At 34.4% G+C, this 20,914-nt stretch overlaps 1 protein-coding gene, 2 long non-coding RNA genes and 1 pseudogene across 6 annotated transcripts; 2 read left to right on the top strand and 2 right to left on the bottom strand.

Annotated features, from left to right (window-relative positions):
- Positions 1–1,027: 1,027 nt before the first annotated feature.
- Positions 1,028–2,849, bottom strand: LOC121219151 (ATP synthase subunit alpha, chloroplastic-like; annotated as a pseudogene).
- A 9,528-nt stretch (positions 2,850–12,377) lies between these two features.
- Positions 12,378–17,853, top strand: LOC121219096 (uncharacterized). 2 transcript variants are annotated; one of them, XR_005915800.1, is made up of 3 exons: positions 12,562–12,717; positions 17,036–17,220; positions 17,524–17,853. It is a non-coding gene; the product is annotated as an uncharacterized lncRNA (long non-coding RNA). The 2 variants fall into 2 exon arrangements; XR_005915801.1 differs by having other exon boundaries at positions 12,378–12,717; positions 17,036–17,853.
- LOC107954488 (phosphatidylinositol 4-kinase gamma 4) lies at positions 12,716–16,833 on the top strand. Of its 2 annotated transcripts, none has more exons than XM_041096736.1 (2): positions 12,716–14,367; positions 14,996–16,833. In XM_041096736.1, exons 1-2 carry the CDS (start codon positions 13,015–13,017, stop codon positions 15,374–15,376), a joined length of 1,734 nt encoding a protein of 577 aa, XP_040952670.1. In that variant the 5' UTR covers positions 12,716–13,014; the 3' UTR covers positions 15,377–16,833. The 2 variants fall into 2 exon arrangements, with proteins under 2 accessions (XP_040952670.1, XP_040952671.1); XM_041096737.1 differs by having other exon boundaries at positions 12,724–14,367; positions 16,180–16,833.
- On the bottom strand, positions 15,993–20,051 carry LOC107954489 (uncharacterized). Of its 2 annotated transcripts, none has more exons than XR_001699570.2 (3): positions 19,426–20,051; positions 19,061–19,311; positions 15,993–17,753 (listed from the first exon to the last, which is right to left on the bottom strand). It is a non-coding gene; the product is annotated as an uncharacterized lncRNA (long non-coding RNA). The 2 variants fall into 2 exon arrangements; XR_001699571.2 differs by having other exon boundaries at positions 19,061–19,306; positions 19,426–20,050.
- Between the last annotated feature and the right edge of the window lie 863 nt (positions 20,052–20,914).

Raw genomic sequence — 20,914 nt, 5'->3', positions numbered from 1 at the left:
GGGTAAGGTCTATCACCAAGCAGTCAAGCTGCCTCGCACACAAGTATTGACTTTCCATCATCGACTTGTTAGCTACTCCCCAACAACAGAAGCCCCTTTGTTGCCCAAATGCTTCTCTAGATTGCCGAAGGTTGACTGACTCCTCTCTTAAAAAATCGCCACTGCCATATTTTGCTTTTAGTACTCGTGCCACCAATGAGGCAGGATTACAAACTAATAGTCACCATTGCTTAGCCAGAAGTGCAGTATTCGAAAACCCAATCCCCCAACCTCCTCCAAAGCGCACAATCTTTCTTACGAACACCGATAAATTCCTTGTTGTGACTGTGATTTCTGCCACCAATAACGGCATAATAACGTTTCTATCTTCTTGCAAAAGGAGTTTGGCAATAAAAAACATGACATAACATATGTGAGAATCGCCTGCAATATAGATTTAATAAAAATTGTTTTACCTCCTTACGATAACCACCAATTACACCACCCATTAATCTTCCATTGAATTCGATCCTTAATACTTTGGAAAGTCAATTTTTTATTTCGACTCACCACCATCGGTAGCCCCAAATACTTCTCAGGATTCATAGAACTTCTCACTCCTAGCCCCATTTCTATCAGGTATTGATTTCTTTCACTAACGTTTGAGCTAAAATAAATAAGGGATTTTTAAAAGTTAATCAACTACCCTTTTTCCTTTCCCTAGCCTTCCAAGCTAACGATGTGTCCAATTCCTGCCACCCGTCCGATATTTGAATTCTATCTATTTGAATATTTATTAATTCAATTCAATGATGCTAAGAGAAAAGAAAAAAGAACAAATTTTCACATGTTCTTTAGTTTTTCCAACCAAGAGAAAAGAAAAAATCGAACAAGAGAAAAAAAGTCAAAATATCAAAAACTCGTAATGAAAAGCATCCATTGTCTAATGGATAGGACAGAAGTAATTTAAACCTTTGGTATAGGTTCAAATCCTATTGGACGCAATTTAGAATCAATTTATCTATTCCATTAAGTTAGAATTTTCTATTTATAATTGTTCTTGAAGTAGAAAATGTTCCATTTATTCCTAAATAATGTCTTTCAAAAGCGTTTCTACTTCTTCAGTGAATGTCTTGGTAGAATATATGATTTCTTGGAACTGAGGTTTATTCATTTTTAAGTAAGTATGTAACTCAATGAGAAATTTCCTTACTTGTTCAATTTATAATGAATCAAGATAACCATTCGTTCCGGTATAAATAGCACTTATTTGTTCTGCCACCATAAGAGGATCTGATTGGGATTGTTTAAGCAACTCGTGTAATCATTGACCTCGTGTCAATTGATTTTGAGTAGCTTTATCGATATCAGAAGAAAATTGTGCAAATGCTTCTAATTTGGCGAATTGGGCCAATTCCAATTTTGATTTACTAGCAACTTATTCCAAAGCTTTAATTTGAGTCGCGGATCCTACTCTAGAAATGAAAATCCCCACATTAATAGTAGGTCTGATTCCAAGATTGAATAGATCGGCGAATAAGAATATTTGTCCATCTGTAATGAAAATCACTTTAGTAGGAATATACGTCGAAACGTCTCCCAACTGGGTTCAACTATTGGTAAAGCAGTTATACTTCCTTCACCTAACTGAGAACTTGATTTAGGGGCTATTTCTAAAAGACACGAGTGTAAATAAAAAAAATCTCATGGATAAACTTCACAGCCCGACAATCTTCGTAATAGAAGAGACATTTGGTGATAAGCCTGTGCTTGCTTGGAAATATCATCATAAATATTAAGGTGTGTCGTTCACAATACATAAAATATTCAGCCAAAGCAACTGTTGTATAAGGAGCGAGGTATTGTAATGTAGTTGGGGAATCCGTTGTTTCGGCTACCACAATAGCATACTCCATCGCTTCCCTTTCTTGGAAAGTGGTCACTACTTGAGTCACAGAACATCTCTCATATTCTGCCAAAACATTTTTCACATTTTTCCCCCACTAAAGATGCATCCTCGAAAATCAAACTATCATTTGCAAAGAACAAATGCAATACTATAAGCCTTGATCGATCGCCTCCACTCCCTCCACCAAAACCTTTTGATAGGCCAATTGCAATAAAGATGATAGCCCCTCGCTGCAAAACAAAAATAGAAAATGCCTCAAGGGATCACCTTGTTGAAGTTCTCTAGAGGGGGAAATTTCTCTTCTTGCTACACAATTTACAACCACTGAATACTTAACATACTTTACACATATCATTACCAATTTTACCCATACAACCATGAATCTTATTTTTAGCATTTGCTCCTCTACCAAAAGTCACTTGACTCTATCATACGTCTTGATCATATCCAACTTCAACGCAAAATAGCCCTTTCGACCACCCTTTTTTTTTTCTTAAAAGAATACAATATTTCAAAAGACACACCATATTATCCGTAATTAACCTTCCTAGCACGAAAGCACTCTACACCTTATTAATACAATGCGACATAATCATTTACAATCTATTAACAATTGGCTTTAAAATTATTTTGAACAACACATTACCTAGACTGATTGGTCGAAAATGAGTCATACTGGAAGGACTAGTTTGCTTTGGAAGAAACATTATATTAGTATGATTGATATCTATTAGGGACCCATCACCATTCAATATATCAAGACAATACTTACTAACATCTCTACCAATCATATGCCAAAATTTCTACTAAAAAGAGCAGGCATACAATCGTTGCCCGATGCCTTTGTAGGATGCATACTATGAATTATCATCTCAATCCCCTTCTCTGTGAACCTCGATCGCAAAATCTCATTCATGCCTTCAGTAACATGAATCGGAATACCCAAAAGAAGTCTCTTCATATCCCCTCCACCTTATGATGTGAATAGCTCCAAAAATACCAATAAGCAATCTATTAAATCCCTTCGTCTCCCACCAAAATTTGACCATCCTCGTTTTTAAGTCGTTTAATAACATTCATTCATTTTTGCTGCGAAGCAAACTTGTGAAAATAAATTATATTTTGGTCCTCATTTCTCAACCAATTAGCCCTTGCTCGTTGTTCCTAATATCTTTCACCCTTATCAATTTCTAAATTCAACTTTATCTTAGTAATGACTAATTCTTCCAATACATCGTCATTCAAAGGCTTGCTACTCAGCTTTTCTAATCAGTGCTGTAATCTACTTGTGGTCATCCTCGAAAGTCACCTTATATCCTTTACCCACCTTATTAACCCTCATCCAATCGACTTAATCCGATTAGGCACAGTACCTACTGAATCTGCCCATAAGCGATTGACCTCCTCTTCGCATGATTCATTAAGTATCCAAGTTGTCTCAAATTTAAAGTTTCGTTGCCCGTTCTCATGCATTTCAGTCGGACAACTTGTATTAAGTAATAACAGACAATGATCAAACACTGAGTGTACATAATGCTTCAGTCTAGAATTCAAAAATAAGTTCCACCACTCCGATCGTACCACCATTCTATCAAGCCTTTCCTAGATATTATTTTAAGGCAATCTACCACACTTTCATGTAAACCATTGGCCTTCATGTCCCAAGTCTAGGAGTTCACAATCATCAAGAACAGATCTAAAAGCTTCCATAACCCTCTCATATCTTATTCTACCGTATTATTTCTCATGGGAATACACTATTTTATTGAAATCTCCCACGACTAGCCATGTATTGTTTCCTTCATCTACGAGTCTCTGAAGTAGTGCCCACGATTGATACCGTAAGGTTCCCACCGAATTTCCATAGAAACCAGTGAATGATAAACCACCCTTTGTACCATTACTACTCACCTCAATTTCATTCGTAAAATTGTAACACCCCTTACCCAAGACCGTCGCCGGAATCGAGTACGAGATGTTATTCAATTTAACTTACCAATTTGGAGCATAAAAAAAATTGCTTTCAAAATTAAATTCACTGTTCACAATAAAAATGTCCACCTACGTGACTGTCACTAATTTAATTATATCTCGAGTTAAGAAACTCAAAATTTAAATCCGTAAATTTTCCTTGAAACTAGACTCATATAACTTCTTACCATAAAATTTTTAGAATTTTTGGTTTAGCCAAATAATACAGTTTATTCATTAAAGTCTCCCATGTTTCACTACTTGACAGTTCTGACCTCTTGGCACTAAAAATCAATTATCTCATTGTACAGAATTCATATATGGTTACCATTTATTTCTTTTGAAAATAAACTCATTAAGGAATCTAGACATATAAATTATGACCTATAATTATTTCTGTACAATTTATAATGATTTTCTAAAGTCAGAATAGGGGACTTCAAAAACCATTCTGACCATGTCTCACTAAAATTCAAATATCTCAAAATATAAAATTCCTTTGCCTACACCGTTTCTTTCATGTAAAAATATACTTGATAAGCTTTAATTCTATATATAATTCACTCCCTAATTCCATTTCTACTATTTATGGTGATTTTTCACATTCACGTCACTACTGTTGTCAAAGAAACTGCTTCTTTGTATTAGCTACCATTTACACATACATAATATCAAAACATAATCTTTATCAACCATTTCAATAACTAATCTTAGTCATATTATATGGACATACTCAAAATGATTAAGACTCTATACATGCCATAGTTTAAACATTTTGAAAACACATAATACCGAGATGGTTATGATAGTGTGATACGAGCTCCGACGATCCCCAATTCGAACAAGCTCAAATCACTATAAAACAAAGGAAATGAGAAAATGTGTAAGCTACAAATAGCTTAGTAAGTTACATGTAAATAATAGGTACTCATTTAATAATTAACACTTTTAACATATAACTAATCAAAGCATTTCTTAGCAATTTCAATCACTTACACATGCACAATCTTACCAATTCACTTTCATATACTTTTTCACACTTAACATTTATCACACATGCTCATTCTTTCAATTGTACATGCATACACACTTCATTTCATATTCACTTTAACTCATTATTAATCCCGTTGAACACTCGGAATATACACGGATACGTAGAGAATCTAGCACATAAGTGCCACACTGATATGTAGCCGAAGCTACCACTGATATGTAGCCGTAGCTACCACTGAAATGTAGCCGAAGCTACCACTGATCAATAACACTGGAAATGTTCACGGGTCTGCTCACATAAGCTGTCAGGTGTTCGCAACACATGCTAGATCACCCAGCACCCGGAACTCACTGTAACACTGGTCTCTAGTGATATGTCACTTGTATCCACGTCTATTCCTAAGTTCAACCGGGAATTTACACTTAACACTTTATTTTAAACACTTTTTCACTTGAATAATTCATGAATAATTTTCCTTTCACATTCAATATTGATTCACATATCAAATATAATTCACAATTTATAAAAATATAACTATTATTTACACATAACTTACCTCGGATGCAAAACGACTATTTTTGTAATTTAGTCGATAACTTTCTCTTTTCCCCGATCACTTCCACTATTTCTTTTTTCTTGATCTATATTAACACAATTTAATACATTTTATCAACATTTCATTCAAATGCAATTCATACACAATAATTTGGTAAATTTACATTTTTCCCCATAACTTTTCAAAAATTCCACTTTTGTCCCTAAACTCGTAAAAATAAAATTCACTAAATTCCTAAATTTCAAACTTCACTAAATCATATTTCATACTCATAACAGCCCTCAATTTCACAAAATCACAACTTTATGCACACTTTACCATCTTTCACAATTTAGCCCTTTTTCAACATTTTCATTGAAATTCATCTAGTAAAACTTGAAATTAACACTTCAAACATTCATTATCTAACATCACTAATCAATTTACAATTATATCATGAATGGGTCAATTTTTAAACTTTAAATTCATTTAAATTAAATGGTAGAAACATGAAATTCAAGCTTCAATAAGCATAAAAATACGAAAATAATTAAAAACGGGGCAAAAAATCACTTACAATTGAGCTTAGAAAATCAAGAACCCTAGCTATGGTGACATGAATTTTTTTTGACAGCAACCATCTGATTTTTAAGAAGATGGACACTTATTTTCTCTTTATTTTGTCTTTTACTCAATTTGGACAAAAATGCCCTTGACCCATTACTTAGATATTTTTTCTAGAATTACACTTTTGTGTCCATATCACTAATTTATGGTCTAATTGCCACATAAACACTTCCAATTTCATGCAATAATTCAATTAAGTCATTTAATCACTAATTAGACACACTTTGCATTTTTTTTAATTTAGTCCTAAAAATTCAATTAGACACTAAATCATTAAAATTTCCTATCCATATTTTCACACAATATTTCAATCAATCAGTAACTAATAAAATTTTATAAAATTAAAATATTTCACTTCAGATTTGTGGTTACGAAACCACTATTCCGATTAGGCCCTATTTCGGGCTATCACAAAAACCCCAACTCTTTCAAACTTTCTCCATCCTCAAACTCTTCAACTTTGTTTCCATGAAGAAAGTCATCTCAAGATTAATTTCTCTCAACACATACCGAAGGTGACGAATAGCCCAGGGGTACCCCAACCCCCAAACATTCCAACTTAAAAGTTTCATCGCGTCTGGCTGCTCTGCCGAACAAAACTAGTCGTTATCTCAGAAATGTGAACTATATTTTGTCCAGCAGAAGCCTTCCCTGAATCCAACTCATCAGAAACTTAAAAAATAATGTATTGTGAGGTCATTTCTTTTCCTCCCCAACCTCCACCGAATGATCCTCCTTAACCATTTCCCAATTTGGATCTACTTTCACCCTCACTCCAATATCAACTAGTTTCCTTCCTCTCGCATTCAATCCCAGATTTGCACCGATGTGATTAATAAAGTCAGCATTTCGAAAAAGGTCCTGTATGCCTTTCTATCCAATCGTCTCAGACCAACCGCTTGCCTTTCTTAAGTCACCTATCCGCGAAGCATCCCCTTTCTCACGTAACCAACAACTTGTAGCCACCATTACTCTTCTTAGATATTTTGAAGTGTCTTGAATACTTCTGATCTGATTTAGAGCTCCTTTGGATGCCCGTTTTCCTCCGGTGTGGTGCGATTAAGTGTTATTTCAATGTAATCATACCGGTGGATGTAACACTTCTAACCTGTATCCGATGTCAGAACAGGGTTACGGAGCATTACCGAACTTACAATCAAAAAAATAGTCATTTTATTTTCGTCTCACATTCAAATAAAAAACCAATCACAGTTAATCATATAGTCCTTAATACGGGCCCTCGATTCCCAAAATAAATATTAAAATTAAGTCGGGACTAAACCGAGTACTCAAAGAATTTTTCAAAAAATATGGAAAATTTTCAAAGGTGCAGGGGACACACGCCCGTGTCCTTGCCCGTGTCCAATCTAGTAAGATTACTGATTTGGGTCACATGGCCAAGCTACACACTCGTGTGCTAGGCCATGTGAAAAATGGTGAGCATACTGACTTGTAAGACACTGCCAAGCCACATGCCCATGTGCTAGGCCGTGTGAAAATTGGAGGTTATACTGATTTGTGTTACATGGTCAAGCCACACGCCCGTGTGCTAGGCCGTGTGAGGCTACTAACTTACTTTCATTAAAAGTTACTTATTTTGGCGTGTGTCTCAGCCATGTGAACAAAAATAAGTCATTTTTCAAGCCATATTTCTCACCCAAATAGGTATCAACCTAAACACTACAACTTGCATATAACCATGACATAAATAGGCATTCAAAACCAACCAAAATCAAGTTTAAAACATGCAATAACATCACATACAACTATAATGCACATAGGCACCTCAATTGTCCATTTAAAAACATGCCAACTATGTCTCCAAAACCTACCTAAATGGTCAAACACATATATGCATATTTGTACCAAAACTTAACATGAATGACACTTATCAAGCTCAAATATTTGGTACCCCAAAACACCAATTCACAAATTAGACATTCACATGACAACCATACACCACATATAATAAGGCCATTTACATATTTACATGATAAAATAGATCCACAATATAAGCCAATTCTAATGGCTAAAACACAACAAAACATATAAGTTACCATTAGCCAAAATGACCTATACATGCCATTAAACCCAAAATATATAACCAAAAGTACCAAAATAGACGATTGATAGTGTGATGAGATCTCCAACAACTTCCAATCCGAATGAACTTCCGAAACACTATAGTAAGTTCGTATAACTAAAAATATAACTTACCATGTAACCACAATTTAGGCAAGAAAATTAAGGTATAGCACAATTCAATTTGGCCCCAAAAGCCTAACACGTATCCATCAACCAAGTTAGCCACGAATTCATTTGTCATATAAATACCATTTCCAAGTAATTCATGTAAATACCTGTACTAGTTCGTATCAAACTCATATAGCCTCATAACTGAACTGTGCCTGTTGAACCACTTAGAATAATATCAGACACACGAGTATCTCGCACACTATGTGCCAACACGTGGTCGAAACCACTACTATCTCATATCTCATATCAATACTCTCTCTCGAGCCATAACTGGGTCTACTCACACAAGTTCTCAGTCAAGACGTAGTTACATGGTGCTGCTCACACAAGCTATAAAGTAACCGCAACACATGTCGGAAACTCAGCCACTAGTAGGACGTACAAGGCCAACACCCAAAACACAGTAACCCCTAATGGCATGTTATTTGTATCCTATTTATTCCTAAGGCTCAATCGAGATCCTTAAGTTGTCGAAACTTCGTCGAAGATTTTCATAGAGCCATAATACAAATATTATAACACACAAGCATTTAAATCACATATAATTTAATGCTAATTAAGTACACGAACTTACCTCGAACTCGTACGAAGAAAAACAATCGATTACTCCAACACTTTATCTTTTCCTCGATCTAATTTCGTACGTTGCTTTTTTGATCTATATAATAAAGTTTAACTAATTCAAACCTCATTCTATTCAATTCAATCCAAAAGACATGTTTTGAAAAAATTACCATTTTGCCCATATACTTTTGAATTCTTTACAATTTAGTCCCTAGGCTCGTAAAATGAAATTCATGCAATTTTATCCATACCTAAGCTAGCCAAATTCTATACATGCTTATAGCAACCCATACATTTCACAGTTTCACACATTTACCACACAATTATCACATTTCTCAATTTAACCCCTAATTGACAATTTCATCAAAAATCACTTAACAAAAGTTGTTTATCTCACAAAAAAGATTCATTTTCTTCCATTAAACTTCCCAAGCAACTAAAATATACTCATGGTAAAACCCTAGACATTCAACCATTTTTCAAATTAGTCCTCGGGTTAGCTAGGTTAAACTACAACGATCCTAAAAACATAAAAATCATTAAAAACGGGACAAAATTTCACTTACATGCAAGGGATTTATTTTGCTGAAATTTTGAGCTTCCTTGGCTCTTTCTTTCAGTTGGAAAATGAAACAAGAAGGTGGCCATTTTGTTTTAGTTTATTTAATTTAGCTTTTATTACTAAATTACAAATTTACCCTTACATAATTTTAAAATTTTCATAATTACCAAGCCATGCACATCCACTAACTCATTTAATGGTCTAATTTCCACATAAGGACCTCCACTTTAAAGCTTTATAACTATTTAATACATTTAGCTAATAGAACACAACTTTTGCATTTAACGCGATTTAGTCATTTTCATCAAATTGAACATGTAAACATTAAAATTTCTTAACGAAATTTTTATAGTATAATACTATCATGCTGTAGATCATAAAATAATATTAAAATAAATTTTTCGACCTTATATTTGAGGTCTTGAAACCATTGTTCCGATTTCACTGAAAACAGGCAGTTACAATGGAAGCTGTTTGGAATGCACAACATCAGTGTGTTGAATGCTATACAACACCAGTAGAAATGAAATTTTTCACTGGTGAGAAAATTGGCAGTGAGTTCAACGCAGGTATGCTTTTACCCTTTTGTCTTTGTCATGTGCTTTTATATATATATATATAATTTATATACTTTTGGTAAAAATATATCTCATTTTATCTTTTATCCCAATCTCTTTTATATTTAAAATGTTAGTTTTATTAAATTTAAAAACAATGCTTCATTATAATAATATTGTTTGTATTTTCATGATATTAAGTACTATTTTAAGTATATTTTTATAAAAATTAATTATATAATTAATTAAAATATTTATAATAAAATATCATACGATACATTTTAATATTTTATTAAATGAATTTATAAATTAACATATTTTTAATAATTTTGTAAAAGTAAAATAATTTTAAAAACTTCTATTATATATATTTTCTAATTTGATGTCATTAATAGTCATTTTCTACTCTCACCAAACCGTTACAGTTGCGTTTGAATCTAAACACATATTTTACTGTTGTTTCTAATATCACTGCTACAATATCTAATTCACCGCTACAGTAATTAATCTCACTATTATCGTTGTTTTTAACTTCACCAGAGATAAATACACTATCTATCCAAACTAAGTCTTAGCCTTAATTACGAAATCTGCCTGATGATTCCGATTGCCTTATCGTGCACCGTGATTTTAACTTGGAAGTTCATTTTGAATGTTAGGAGAAAAGATATGTGGATAATGATGCCCATCAAAGCTGCTTTTTACTGTGAAAGTCTGAAATCATACGGTTGAGTTGAGGGATTCCATTTTTGTTGTACATGTTTCAACTATTTTAGTTATTGGTTTTGCTAACAAAGAAACAAGGGTCATTGGGAGAGGGGATGGGAAGGTTTATTATTATTATTATTATTATTATAAATTTAAGTTCATTATTATATTTTTTTGAAAATATCTATGTATTTTATATATATATTTTAAATTTTTTCCAATTAGGATCAAATTGGGTCCATTTGTAAATTTTGAGGGTTAATTTTTTAAAATTATAACTAAATTGGTATAATATGTAAAGGTTGAGGGCTAACTTTTTTTAATTACTACATCATCCTCTCGTTAGTGCAATTAACGAAATTGGTCAAAAAAACAATCGCGATTAGTTAGACGACTAATTTTAAAAAATTCATAGTTGAGTGGTAAAAAAAGAAACAAATTCATAGTTGGATAACCAATTTTAAAAAATTCATAATTGGGTGACCAAAAAGAAAAAAAATAACCCGTAATTAGGTGACCTATGGTGTATTTTATCGTAAATTTTTTAGACTAGATACTTGAGTTAGATTTTAGTTTATATCGGGGGCCATTTGGTATAGTTATAAAACTTTTTTTTATGTTAAAAAAAATTAGTTATTTCAATTTAGATTATCAAATCAAAATCAAATTGAAATATGATTTGAACTAATCGAATATACCCCTAATTTTCTTTAAATGTTTCATTTAAACTCGAATTGAGATATTCAAACGACTTATAAAATATAAATTCAAAAATTGTAATTACTCGGAACCGAACCGAAACAAATCGAATTCTATTTCTTAATTGAATATTGAAATTTAACAAAAGAGTTAGAAATCCAGAAAGTGGGTGAATGAAGAATGGCGGTGAGAAAGTCTAGTAGTTGGATCTCTTCTTTGTGTTCAGACTCCACAGATTTTATTTAAAAAAGAAGTTGAACAAGAATCCATCTAGACGATTGGCTTACCACATCATCCATGAGTGATTATAGGGCTGCGAAACCCCTTGGAAATTTCGTTTCATTCAATTTTCAAATGTCAACTTCCGACTTCTTAATTAACTAATTGGTAGAACGCATATCCGTCTTTCCTTGGAATTTTTTGCTTTTTTTACCCAAACAAAAGCAAATGATACAGCCTTTTTAACATTCTCCACTATATGTTTTATTTAAAAAAACACGCAAATATCAATTTTAAAGGTGATACAGTCATGAATTTCGAAAATCTAAAACACCAAAATTTTTTAAAGAAATTTGAAATCGAAATACTTTAAAAGTGCATTATTTTAATATTTTATTTACATAAATACTTTTACATTTTTTTAGCTGATTAGAATTTCATGGATAAAAAATAATGTTTAAAAAAATTACATATATTTATATAAATATGTATCACTAATTTTGTTTAATATATCAACATTATTTTTTTTGGTAGAAATATAAAATATAAATTAAAGTATTTTATAGCTAAACTAGAGGCAGGTTTAGGGGTTGGCAGGGGTTTCGGTCCTCCTAAAATAGAAAGTTTTTTATTTAGGTCTTTTATAATTTATCAAATTTTAAATTAGAAATGATAAAATTAAATTTAATCCTCTAAAAATTATAAAAATATAAAAAATTACATTTTTACTACTATAAAACTATATAATTTAATTCCGCCTTTTAAAAGATTTTTGAGTTAAACTAAGTGAATCAAATACAAAAGATTTTGAATAAGTTGAAAAAAAGGAATTCACTTAAAATTTTGAAATTAGTCCAAGATTTTGGTTTTAATTAAGCAGAGCCTAAAAAAGAGAAATACCAAAAACCGAATTGCCATGTACCTAAAGTAATGCTTGAGAAGAAATTTATACGTGTATAAAGCCAGTTGGTCAAAACTGAGAAAAGTCAATAGTAGTACAAGTTTTTACGCGTTACCTATAAAACGACGACGGCTACACGCGTCTTCCTCTTCTGCAATTCCATTTTCTCTCTCTCACACCTAAACTAATTTCCTAAATTGGACGTAAGCATCTTCCCTTCTCTTCGCTCCTTTCTGGTAAGAAATCTCTTCTTTTTATGTCATTATTATACTTTTCGTACATTCAATCTCTAATCTTTAATCTTGCAAACCAAGATGAATTGAGCCTGGGATTCGCTTTTGATTCCTAGGGTTTCAATTTTTTGTAGGATTGGATTTTTTTTTCTTTTATTCTTTGTATAGTACTGTTTATATTGTAAAAAAAAAAAGATGTGGGGGAAATTAATGTGGATCTGTACAGATACTTTAAGACTTTTTAGCATTCAATTTTAGAGTGTTGGAAAATCTTTGTTCTTCAAATTTTCACAGTCAACCATGTCTTCGGCTGGTCTTGCTGTTGTCCCGGTTCGAAATGAACCTTTGATCCCTCCTGATCACATGAATCCTGAATTGGGTCTTTGTGAAAACGAATCAATTTGGATTTATCTGGCCCTTTCCGAATCAATGATTCCAATGCGGATTCTGGAATCGGATTCTATTGAATGCTTGAAGCTACGCATTCAAACCTTTAAAGGTTTTGTTGTGAAGAATCAGAAGTTGGTTTGTGGAGGCCGGGAGCTGGCGCGGAGCAATTCACTTGTTCGTGACTATGGAGTGAACGATGGAAATGTTCTACACTTGGTTCTTAGGCTTTCTGATCTCCAGGTCATTCATGTTAAGACTACAGCTGGGAAAGAATTTACCTTTCATGTTGAACGAGGGCGTGATGTTGGTTATGTGAAGGAGCAGATTGCTAAGAGGGAGAAAGGTTTTTCTGATTTTGATGACCACGAAGTTGTTTGTGATGGGGAGCGATTAGAGGATCAGAGGCTTATTGATGATCTATGTACGCACAACAGTGCTGTATTGCATTTATTGGTTCGGAAATCTGCCAAAGTTAGGGTTAAGCCTGTTGCTAAGAATTTCGAGTTGTCTATTGTGGCACCAGAATTGAAACGCAAGCTAGAATATGATCTTGGTGATGAAGAGAATTCTTGTAGAAGATATGAAGTTGACAGGGAGGTTGAACCAAGAAAGCCTCCTGATAGGGATTTTGTATTAGAGCCTGTTATTGTTAATCCCAAGTTTGAATTACCTTCGATCATTGTTGATATGATTAACTGCACATTTGATGGATTGTACAAAGGAAATTCTCCAATCAGGTCTGTGGAGGGTACTGGAGGAGTCTATTTCATGCAAGATTCATTAGGCCAAAAGTTTGTTTCTGTTTTTAAGCCGATTGACGAGGAGCCTTTAGCTGTTAATAATCCTCGAAAATTACCAGTGTCACCAGATGGTGAAGGGCTGAAAAAGGGTACACGAGTTGGAGAAGGAGCATTCAGGGAAGTAGCTGCTTATATCTTGGATCATCCTAAAGGATGTGAGGAGAAGGGTTTTGCTGGGGTTCTTCCTACTGCTCTGGTCAAGTGTTTGCATACTGGCTTCAACAATCCAGATGATTTAGCAATTGTCAAGATTGGATCATTGCAGATGTTTGTGGAAAACAATGGAAGTTGTGAGGATATGGATCCTGGGTCTTTTCCAGTTGAGCAAGTACATAAAATCTCTGTGTTAGATATAAGATTGGCTAATGCTGATAGGCACGCTGGAAATATTTTATTGAGCAAAGATGAAGATGGGCAAACAGTGCTGGTTCCAATTGACCATGGCTATTGCTTACCTGAAAGCGTAAGTTTGCTCACTGATAATTTGTAATTTACTACAATCCTTGTTTTCCGTTTTTTACTACTTAACCCTCAACTCTGTTCTTGTTATTTTTGTTTCTAGGTTCATCCTTTAGATTGTAAATGTTAAACACAGTACCGAGGATAGTTTGAATTCAACTGTGGATTTAACTTGAAATAGATTCATGATTAGAAGGTTATTGAACTTGGATTAGATCTTACTGAGTCAAGAGGCTCCAATATACTACTAAAATTATTATGGTTCACTGATGGGCTAATTTTAGACTATCTAGCAAGCTCAGTGATGCTCCCAGTCTGATTCTGTGCCCAAATTTTCTGGGAGGGGGGGGGATTTCCATCTTGTATAGAGTTTATGAGTGTATCATTAAACTTTGTCATTTTTGTTTCATTCATTCAAAAGCTCAAATTCTGTATTTTCTGGGGGGGGGGGGTTTCCATCTTGTATAGAGTTTATGAGTGTATCATTAAACTTTGTCATTTTTGTTTCATTCATTCAAAAGCTCAAATTCTGTCTTTTTTTTCTCTGTTTTTGGGTGTTTTCTGTATTTTTCTCATATCGTCTTTGCTGTGTCTTGAAGCTTAAACACTAATCAAGTTTTCTGTTTCCATAGTTTGAAGATTGCACATTTGACTGGCTGTATTGGCCTCAAGCTCGTCAATCCTACTCACCTGAGACACTTGAATATATAAAATCATTGGATGCTGAAGAAGATATTTCCCTTTTGAAATTCCTTGGATGGGATATGCCACCAGAGTGCGCACGCACTCTCCGCATCTCCACCATGCTCCTCAAAAAGGGTGCGGAGAGAGGGTTCACTCCCCATGCGATTGGAAGTATAATGTGCAGGGAGAATTTGAAGGAGGAATCTCCAATTGAGCAAATGGTCCAAGAGGCACAGGATTCCGTGCTTCCTGGCACAAGTGAAGCTGCATTTCTGGAGACACTCTCTCAGATCATGGATCGACATCTTGATGAGATTACTGGGCTATGAAAAGCTCAAATTCTGTATTTTCTGGGGGGGGGTTTCCATCTTGTATAGAGTTTATGAGTGTATCATTAAACTGTCATTTTTGTTTCATTCATTCAAAAGCTCAAATTCTGTCTTTTTTTCTCTCTGTTTTTGGGTGTTTTCTGTATTTTTCTCATATCGTCTTTGCTGTGTCTTGAAGCTTAAACACTAATCAAGTTTTCTGTTTCCATAGTTTGAAGATTGCACATTTGACTGGCTGTATTGGCCTCAAGCTCGTCAATCCTACTCACCTGAGACACTTGAATATATAAAATCATTGGATGCTGAAGAAGATATTTCCCTTTTGAAATTCCTTGGATGGGATATGCCACCAGAGTGCGCACGCACTCTCCGCATCTCCACCATGCTCCTCAAAAAGGGTGTGGAGAGAGGGTTCACTCCCATGCGATTGGAAGTATAATGTGCAGGGAGAATTTGAAGGAGGAATCTCCAATTGAGCAAATGGTCCAAGAGGCACAGGATTCCGTGCTTCCTGGCACAAGTGAAGCTGCATTTCTGGAGACACTCTCTCAGATCATGGATCGACATCTTGATGAGATTACTGGGCTATGAAAAGCTCAAATTCTGTATTTTCTGGGGGGGGGGGGTTTCCATCTTGTATAGAGTTTATGAGTGTATCATTAAACTGTCATTTTTGTTTCATTCATTCAAAAGCTCAAATTCTGTCTTTTTTTTCTCTGTTTTGGGTGTTTTCTGTATTTTTCTCATATCGTCTTTGCTGTGTCTTGAAGCTTAAACACTAATCAAGTTTTCTGTTTCCATAGTTTGAAGATTGCACATTTGACTGGCTGTATTGGCCTCAAGCTCGTCAATCCTACTCACCTGAGACACTTGAATATATAAAATCATTGGATGCTGAAGAAGATATTTCCCTTTTGAAATTCCTTGGATGGGATATGCCACCAGAGTGCGCACGCACTCTCCGCATCTCCACCATGCTCCTCAAAAAGGGTGCGGAGAGAGGGTTCACTTCCCATGCGATTGGAAGTATAATGTGCAGGGAGAATTTGAAGGAGGAATCTCCAATTGAGCAAATGGTCCAAGAGGCACAGGATTCCGTGCTTCCTGGCACAAGTGAAGCTGCATTTCTGGAGACACTCTCTCAGATCATGGATCGACATCTTGATGAGATTACTGGGCTATGAAAATGCTAACCCAAAACACTTTTAATAGTGATGAACATCTTTAGAGAATGCTGGTTTTTATAGTTGCTAGTTAAGTAGTTGCACATACCTTCTATTCAGCAGAATGCACAATGGTCTATTCTTTCTTCTCCTCCCTTTGATGCGATTCTCTATTCTTTATGGCACTTTACAGAATGCCACTTAGTTAGAGGTTCACAATCATTTCAATTGTTTATCAAGATGTTTTTTTGTTGGTTTTTTGAAATTTGAAGTAAAGACACGAGTTTCTTCTCATTCACTGTTGTTAAAGTGTGTTTAAGTTGGAAGTTACTGTCTGTTTTAAGATACTGAGTCAATTACGTATGCTGATTCCGCATCTCTGGGATTGATTTGATTCTTTCATTTTGCTGCAAATACAGTAAAACTAGCTAATATTTTTAAACTATAAATATTGGAAATCAAGTGATCAAATTGCTGTCCAATTACAATTTTACAGATAAAAGAGGAAGGATTTCCGGTTGCACCATAGGCCACAGACAGCTCACACGTCGGCTGCTTAGTGATGTTAAAGTTCCTCAAATGGATAGGCTTTTGAATTGCACGTTGAAACGTGGGAGGCCAAGGAAATAGATCAGAAGGAGTCCTCAACTGTGGTCAATTTCGATGTCACTTCTCACTCAGGTTAGGTATATGAAAGTGAGTCTTGGTAGGCCTTTTGAGCTTCATCTTCGTTCTGAAAAGAACAAAAGTAGACATTGAAATGGTAGGAATTAAGTCAACTAGTTTATACTGTCATCTTTTGAGCTTCTTCAACTAGATTTAGATTCCACGTCTCAATAGTTCTACAGAGATTAAGCTTATTGTCTAGTTATAAAAAGATTTAAGCCTCCAATGTCGATAGAGTTCAAGAATCCTTAATGTTAACTGCAAGCTACTTTAAATATTACAAGAATATATAACAAGTATTATGGGGATGTGAAGCAGGGATCCAGCTGGGCATTTTAACTACAGAGATTGGGTATGCATGCACCTCCTCCTGGGTTTGTTGTTCTTTCCGTATCCATCTCCATACTCGTAGCTTCGACTCTTTCCTGTCCCACCGAAGTTACGTTGCATGATGAGGCTATCATGATTCATGGCAACCTCTTACACTGCTCGGGGTGCCTTCCCAAATGAGTTTCTTGTCATTCCCCCCTAACTTCTAGGCTATATAACTGCAAAATTGACCGAATTAATCGAAATATTTCGATACGGTTAATGTATTTGAAAAAATTTGATTCAGTTAATAGTTAAAGATTTTAATATTTTGGGTAATTTGGTTGGAATATTAACCAAACTAACCATTTGAACACTTCTAAATATCACCATGCTCCTGTCTACTACAAGTGGGGCACCCATTGTGTACCATTGTTTTACATGTTGAACAAAGAGTATATGCCCACTGTAGATATCAAATTATTTGGGGCAGCTAGATCTGCTCCGCATGAGGCCAAAAAATAAAAAAGAAATCCCATCGGCAGTGCTAGCATTCAAAGGCATTGAAAAACTCTTTTGCACAAAAACCAATTCATTAGAAAACAGAACCAGCCTTCGGCATGTGAAATTGGAGAAACTAGCACACCACTTTGGGACCACTTGCAGAGCAAAATAGACAACTAAAGTTGTTCTACAAACATAAATGTACTGGTGTCTAAACAAAGATGAATAAATAACCAAAGCTGAAAAAAAAGCTGTAGTTAAGCACTATTGGGGCTTTTTCACCTAAATAATATAAAAATAAAATTAATAAGATATGCCCATAAGATTATTTACCAAAATGGTATAGTTTTTTTTTTGGTACCGCCGGTCAAATTGGTGTCACTGGACTGAAATGCAATGATCTAAAGTATTCAGGGACTTGATATGAAAATTTACCCTTTTGAGTGGCTGCTGAAAAGAAAAGTGAAAAAATGCGGCGGCACCAAACTTTAAATGTGACTAATTGCCTTTTAAACCCTCCTTATTTATTATTTTCTTTTTATTCCCTTTCAACTCACTACATTGTATTTAAATAAGCCCTCAACCTATTTTTGTAGTTAAATAAGCTATTAACCTATGATTTTTATTCATAAAAATCCTTTATTTTAATATTAAAGTAAACATATTTTACCCAAAGTAAATATTAAAGTTTGGTGCCACCACACAGCGACACCCTTTCACTTTTTCTTCATAGTCACTCAAAATGATAAATTTCATATCAGGTCCCTAAATACTTTAAATTATTATATTTTAGTCTGGTGCCGCCAATTTGACAGGTAGCACCAGAAAAATAATAATATTTTGATAAATAATCTAATGGGCATGCCATTTCAGTTTTTAATTTTTAATTTTTGAATTATTTATTAAAAAAAGCCGCACTATTGGTCTTGGTCAGCAGCCTGTTACACTGTAGAGGGTATTTGAGGGTGAACAAAAATAACGAATCCTATGAAAATCTTAAATAGTTACGGCTAATTAGACAATCTCTATCATCCTTTCTTACCTCTATATGAAGCCACTATTCCACGCATTTCTTGTGAATTTATGCAACTTTTTAAACTCCAAATATGTCCCAAGAACCAAACTCGAATGGGAATGAAGCAATGAATCTAATATATGTCCCAGCATAAACAGCTAGACATGCCACCTCTGTTCAAATCCACAATTCCCCGTGCCAGATCAGAAATGCTGAATCAGTATTGGGAAACCTTCCTCAAATATAACAAAATACATCCTCAGGAGTTGGGGACTAGACTACATGCAAGATCAAATGGAGAAACATATTTATGATGAGTTCAGTTCTTTGATGAATTAAAACTAATGCACTAGGCAATTCATAGCTAACAAAAGAACAAACATAAAATTCACCTTCATGAAACCAAACATATATGCCTTTGTCTTAATCCCAAAGAAAAGTAAACATTGTGATGTATTATTATACTATTTGCAACGCCCTTTGCATTGAGAGTTTGAGGGTTTAGTTTCCCATTGACACAAAGAGGGTAACAAAGCCAAACTACAGTTTGATTGTGGACAAAAGTGAGAACTGAACTTAGTGGTTAGAAAGCTAACTTGCTTTCGCCTACAATACAAGGCGTATAACTCGAAACTACACCTCGTTAATTGGAAGACGGCCAAAACAGAAAAGCACGGTGGTAGACTTGGGGATCAAAGACTCTAAGTCTAAACATACTGCTTTCAGGGTGAAATTAGGGTGGCACAATATAAAAAGAAAGCGATAGGCTCTGGGCTATTAAAACAAGGGCAGAGATGGGTGGTTAGAAACGGTGAGTTGATCAAATCCTGGGGAAGATGCAACTAGACGCCTTATCCAAGGACCACTCAATAATGGAGAAGAAGAACGGGATGAATCTAGTGCCTATGCACTAGCTGAGGGAAAACCTGTAATACGTCAAGGATGTGGTGGAGGTTTTAGATGAGAGTGGGACACTGTTTGGAAAATGAAAGTCCCACCCCAACTAGAGTTTTAAATATAAATTGTATTTATGCATCTATTTCTTAGCATCGATTTTATTTTTTTTGGTGTGGATAATATGAATCAATAAATATCTTAATTTAAATATTTTCTGTTTGTATAGTGTGATGTCAACATGGAATCTTCCTCGGAAAATTTTCATTTGTAGTTCATGAAAGTGGAGCTAAAGTGAAATTTGTCAAATACCAACTCATTTGCAGAGTCAAACTAAATATATATGCATGCATCCAAATGTCAAAAGTGTGTTAGACAACCAAAATATGAATCAATAAATATCTTAATTTAAATATTTTCTGTTTGTATAGTGTGATGTCAACATGGAATCTTCCTCGGAAAATTTTCATTTGTAGTTCATGAAAGTGGAGCTAAAGTGAAATTTGTCAAATACCAACTCATTTGCAGAGTCAAACTAAATATATATGCATGCATCCAAATGTCAAAAGTGTGTTAGACAATGAAAAGATGGGGGAAGGAAAACCAAAACTGGTGGAGGGAAGACACCGATAGTGCCAACATGACATCCTTAAAGAAATTGAAACTTTTGCTTTATTTTCTCCGCCTTTTTTAACTTTGAATCATGTGCTGCTAATTAACAAATTCGACGCCGTGACTTATCATCTCAAATTAAAGTAAACCAAATCATTGTTCCTACATTATTTTGCACATGCCACTGACTGTGACTTTCTCTAAAGCTTTGGTGTGATTTGCGTGCAAATTTGTAGAATTCAAGAGTGAGGAACAAATGGGAATTTAATTAAATATTTATTTAATTTTATTGTTAGAAATTAAATTATTCGAATAAATTGACTTTTTATGGTAAAACTAACCCCCCCCCCTTTGATATATGTGGCTTAATTTATT

The sequence above is a fragment of the Gossypium hirsutum genome, chromosome D07 (assembly GCF_007990345.1).
Source record: "Gossypium hirsutum isolate 1008001.06 chromosome D07, Gossypium_hirsutum_v2.1, whole genome shotgun sequence".
Lineage (NCBI taxonomy): Eukaryota > Viridiplantae > Streptophyta > Magnoliopsida > Malvales > Malvaceae > Gossypium > Gossypium hirsutum.
The sequence above is the reverse complement of the archived record's forward strand: the minus strand, read 5'-3'. Positions and strand labels throughout refer to the sequence as shown.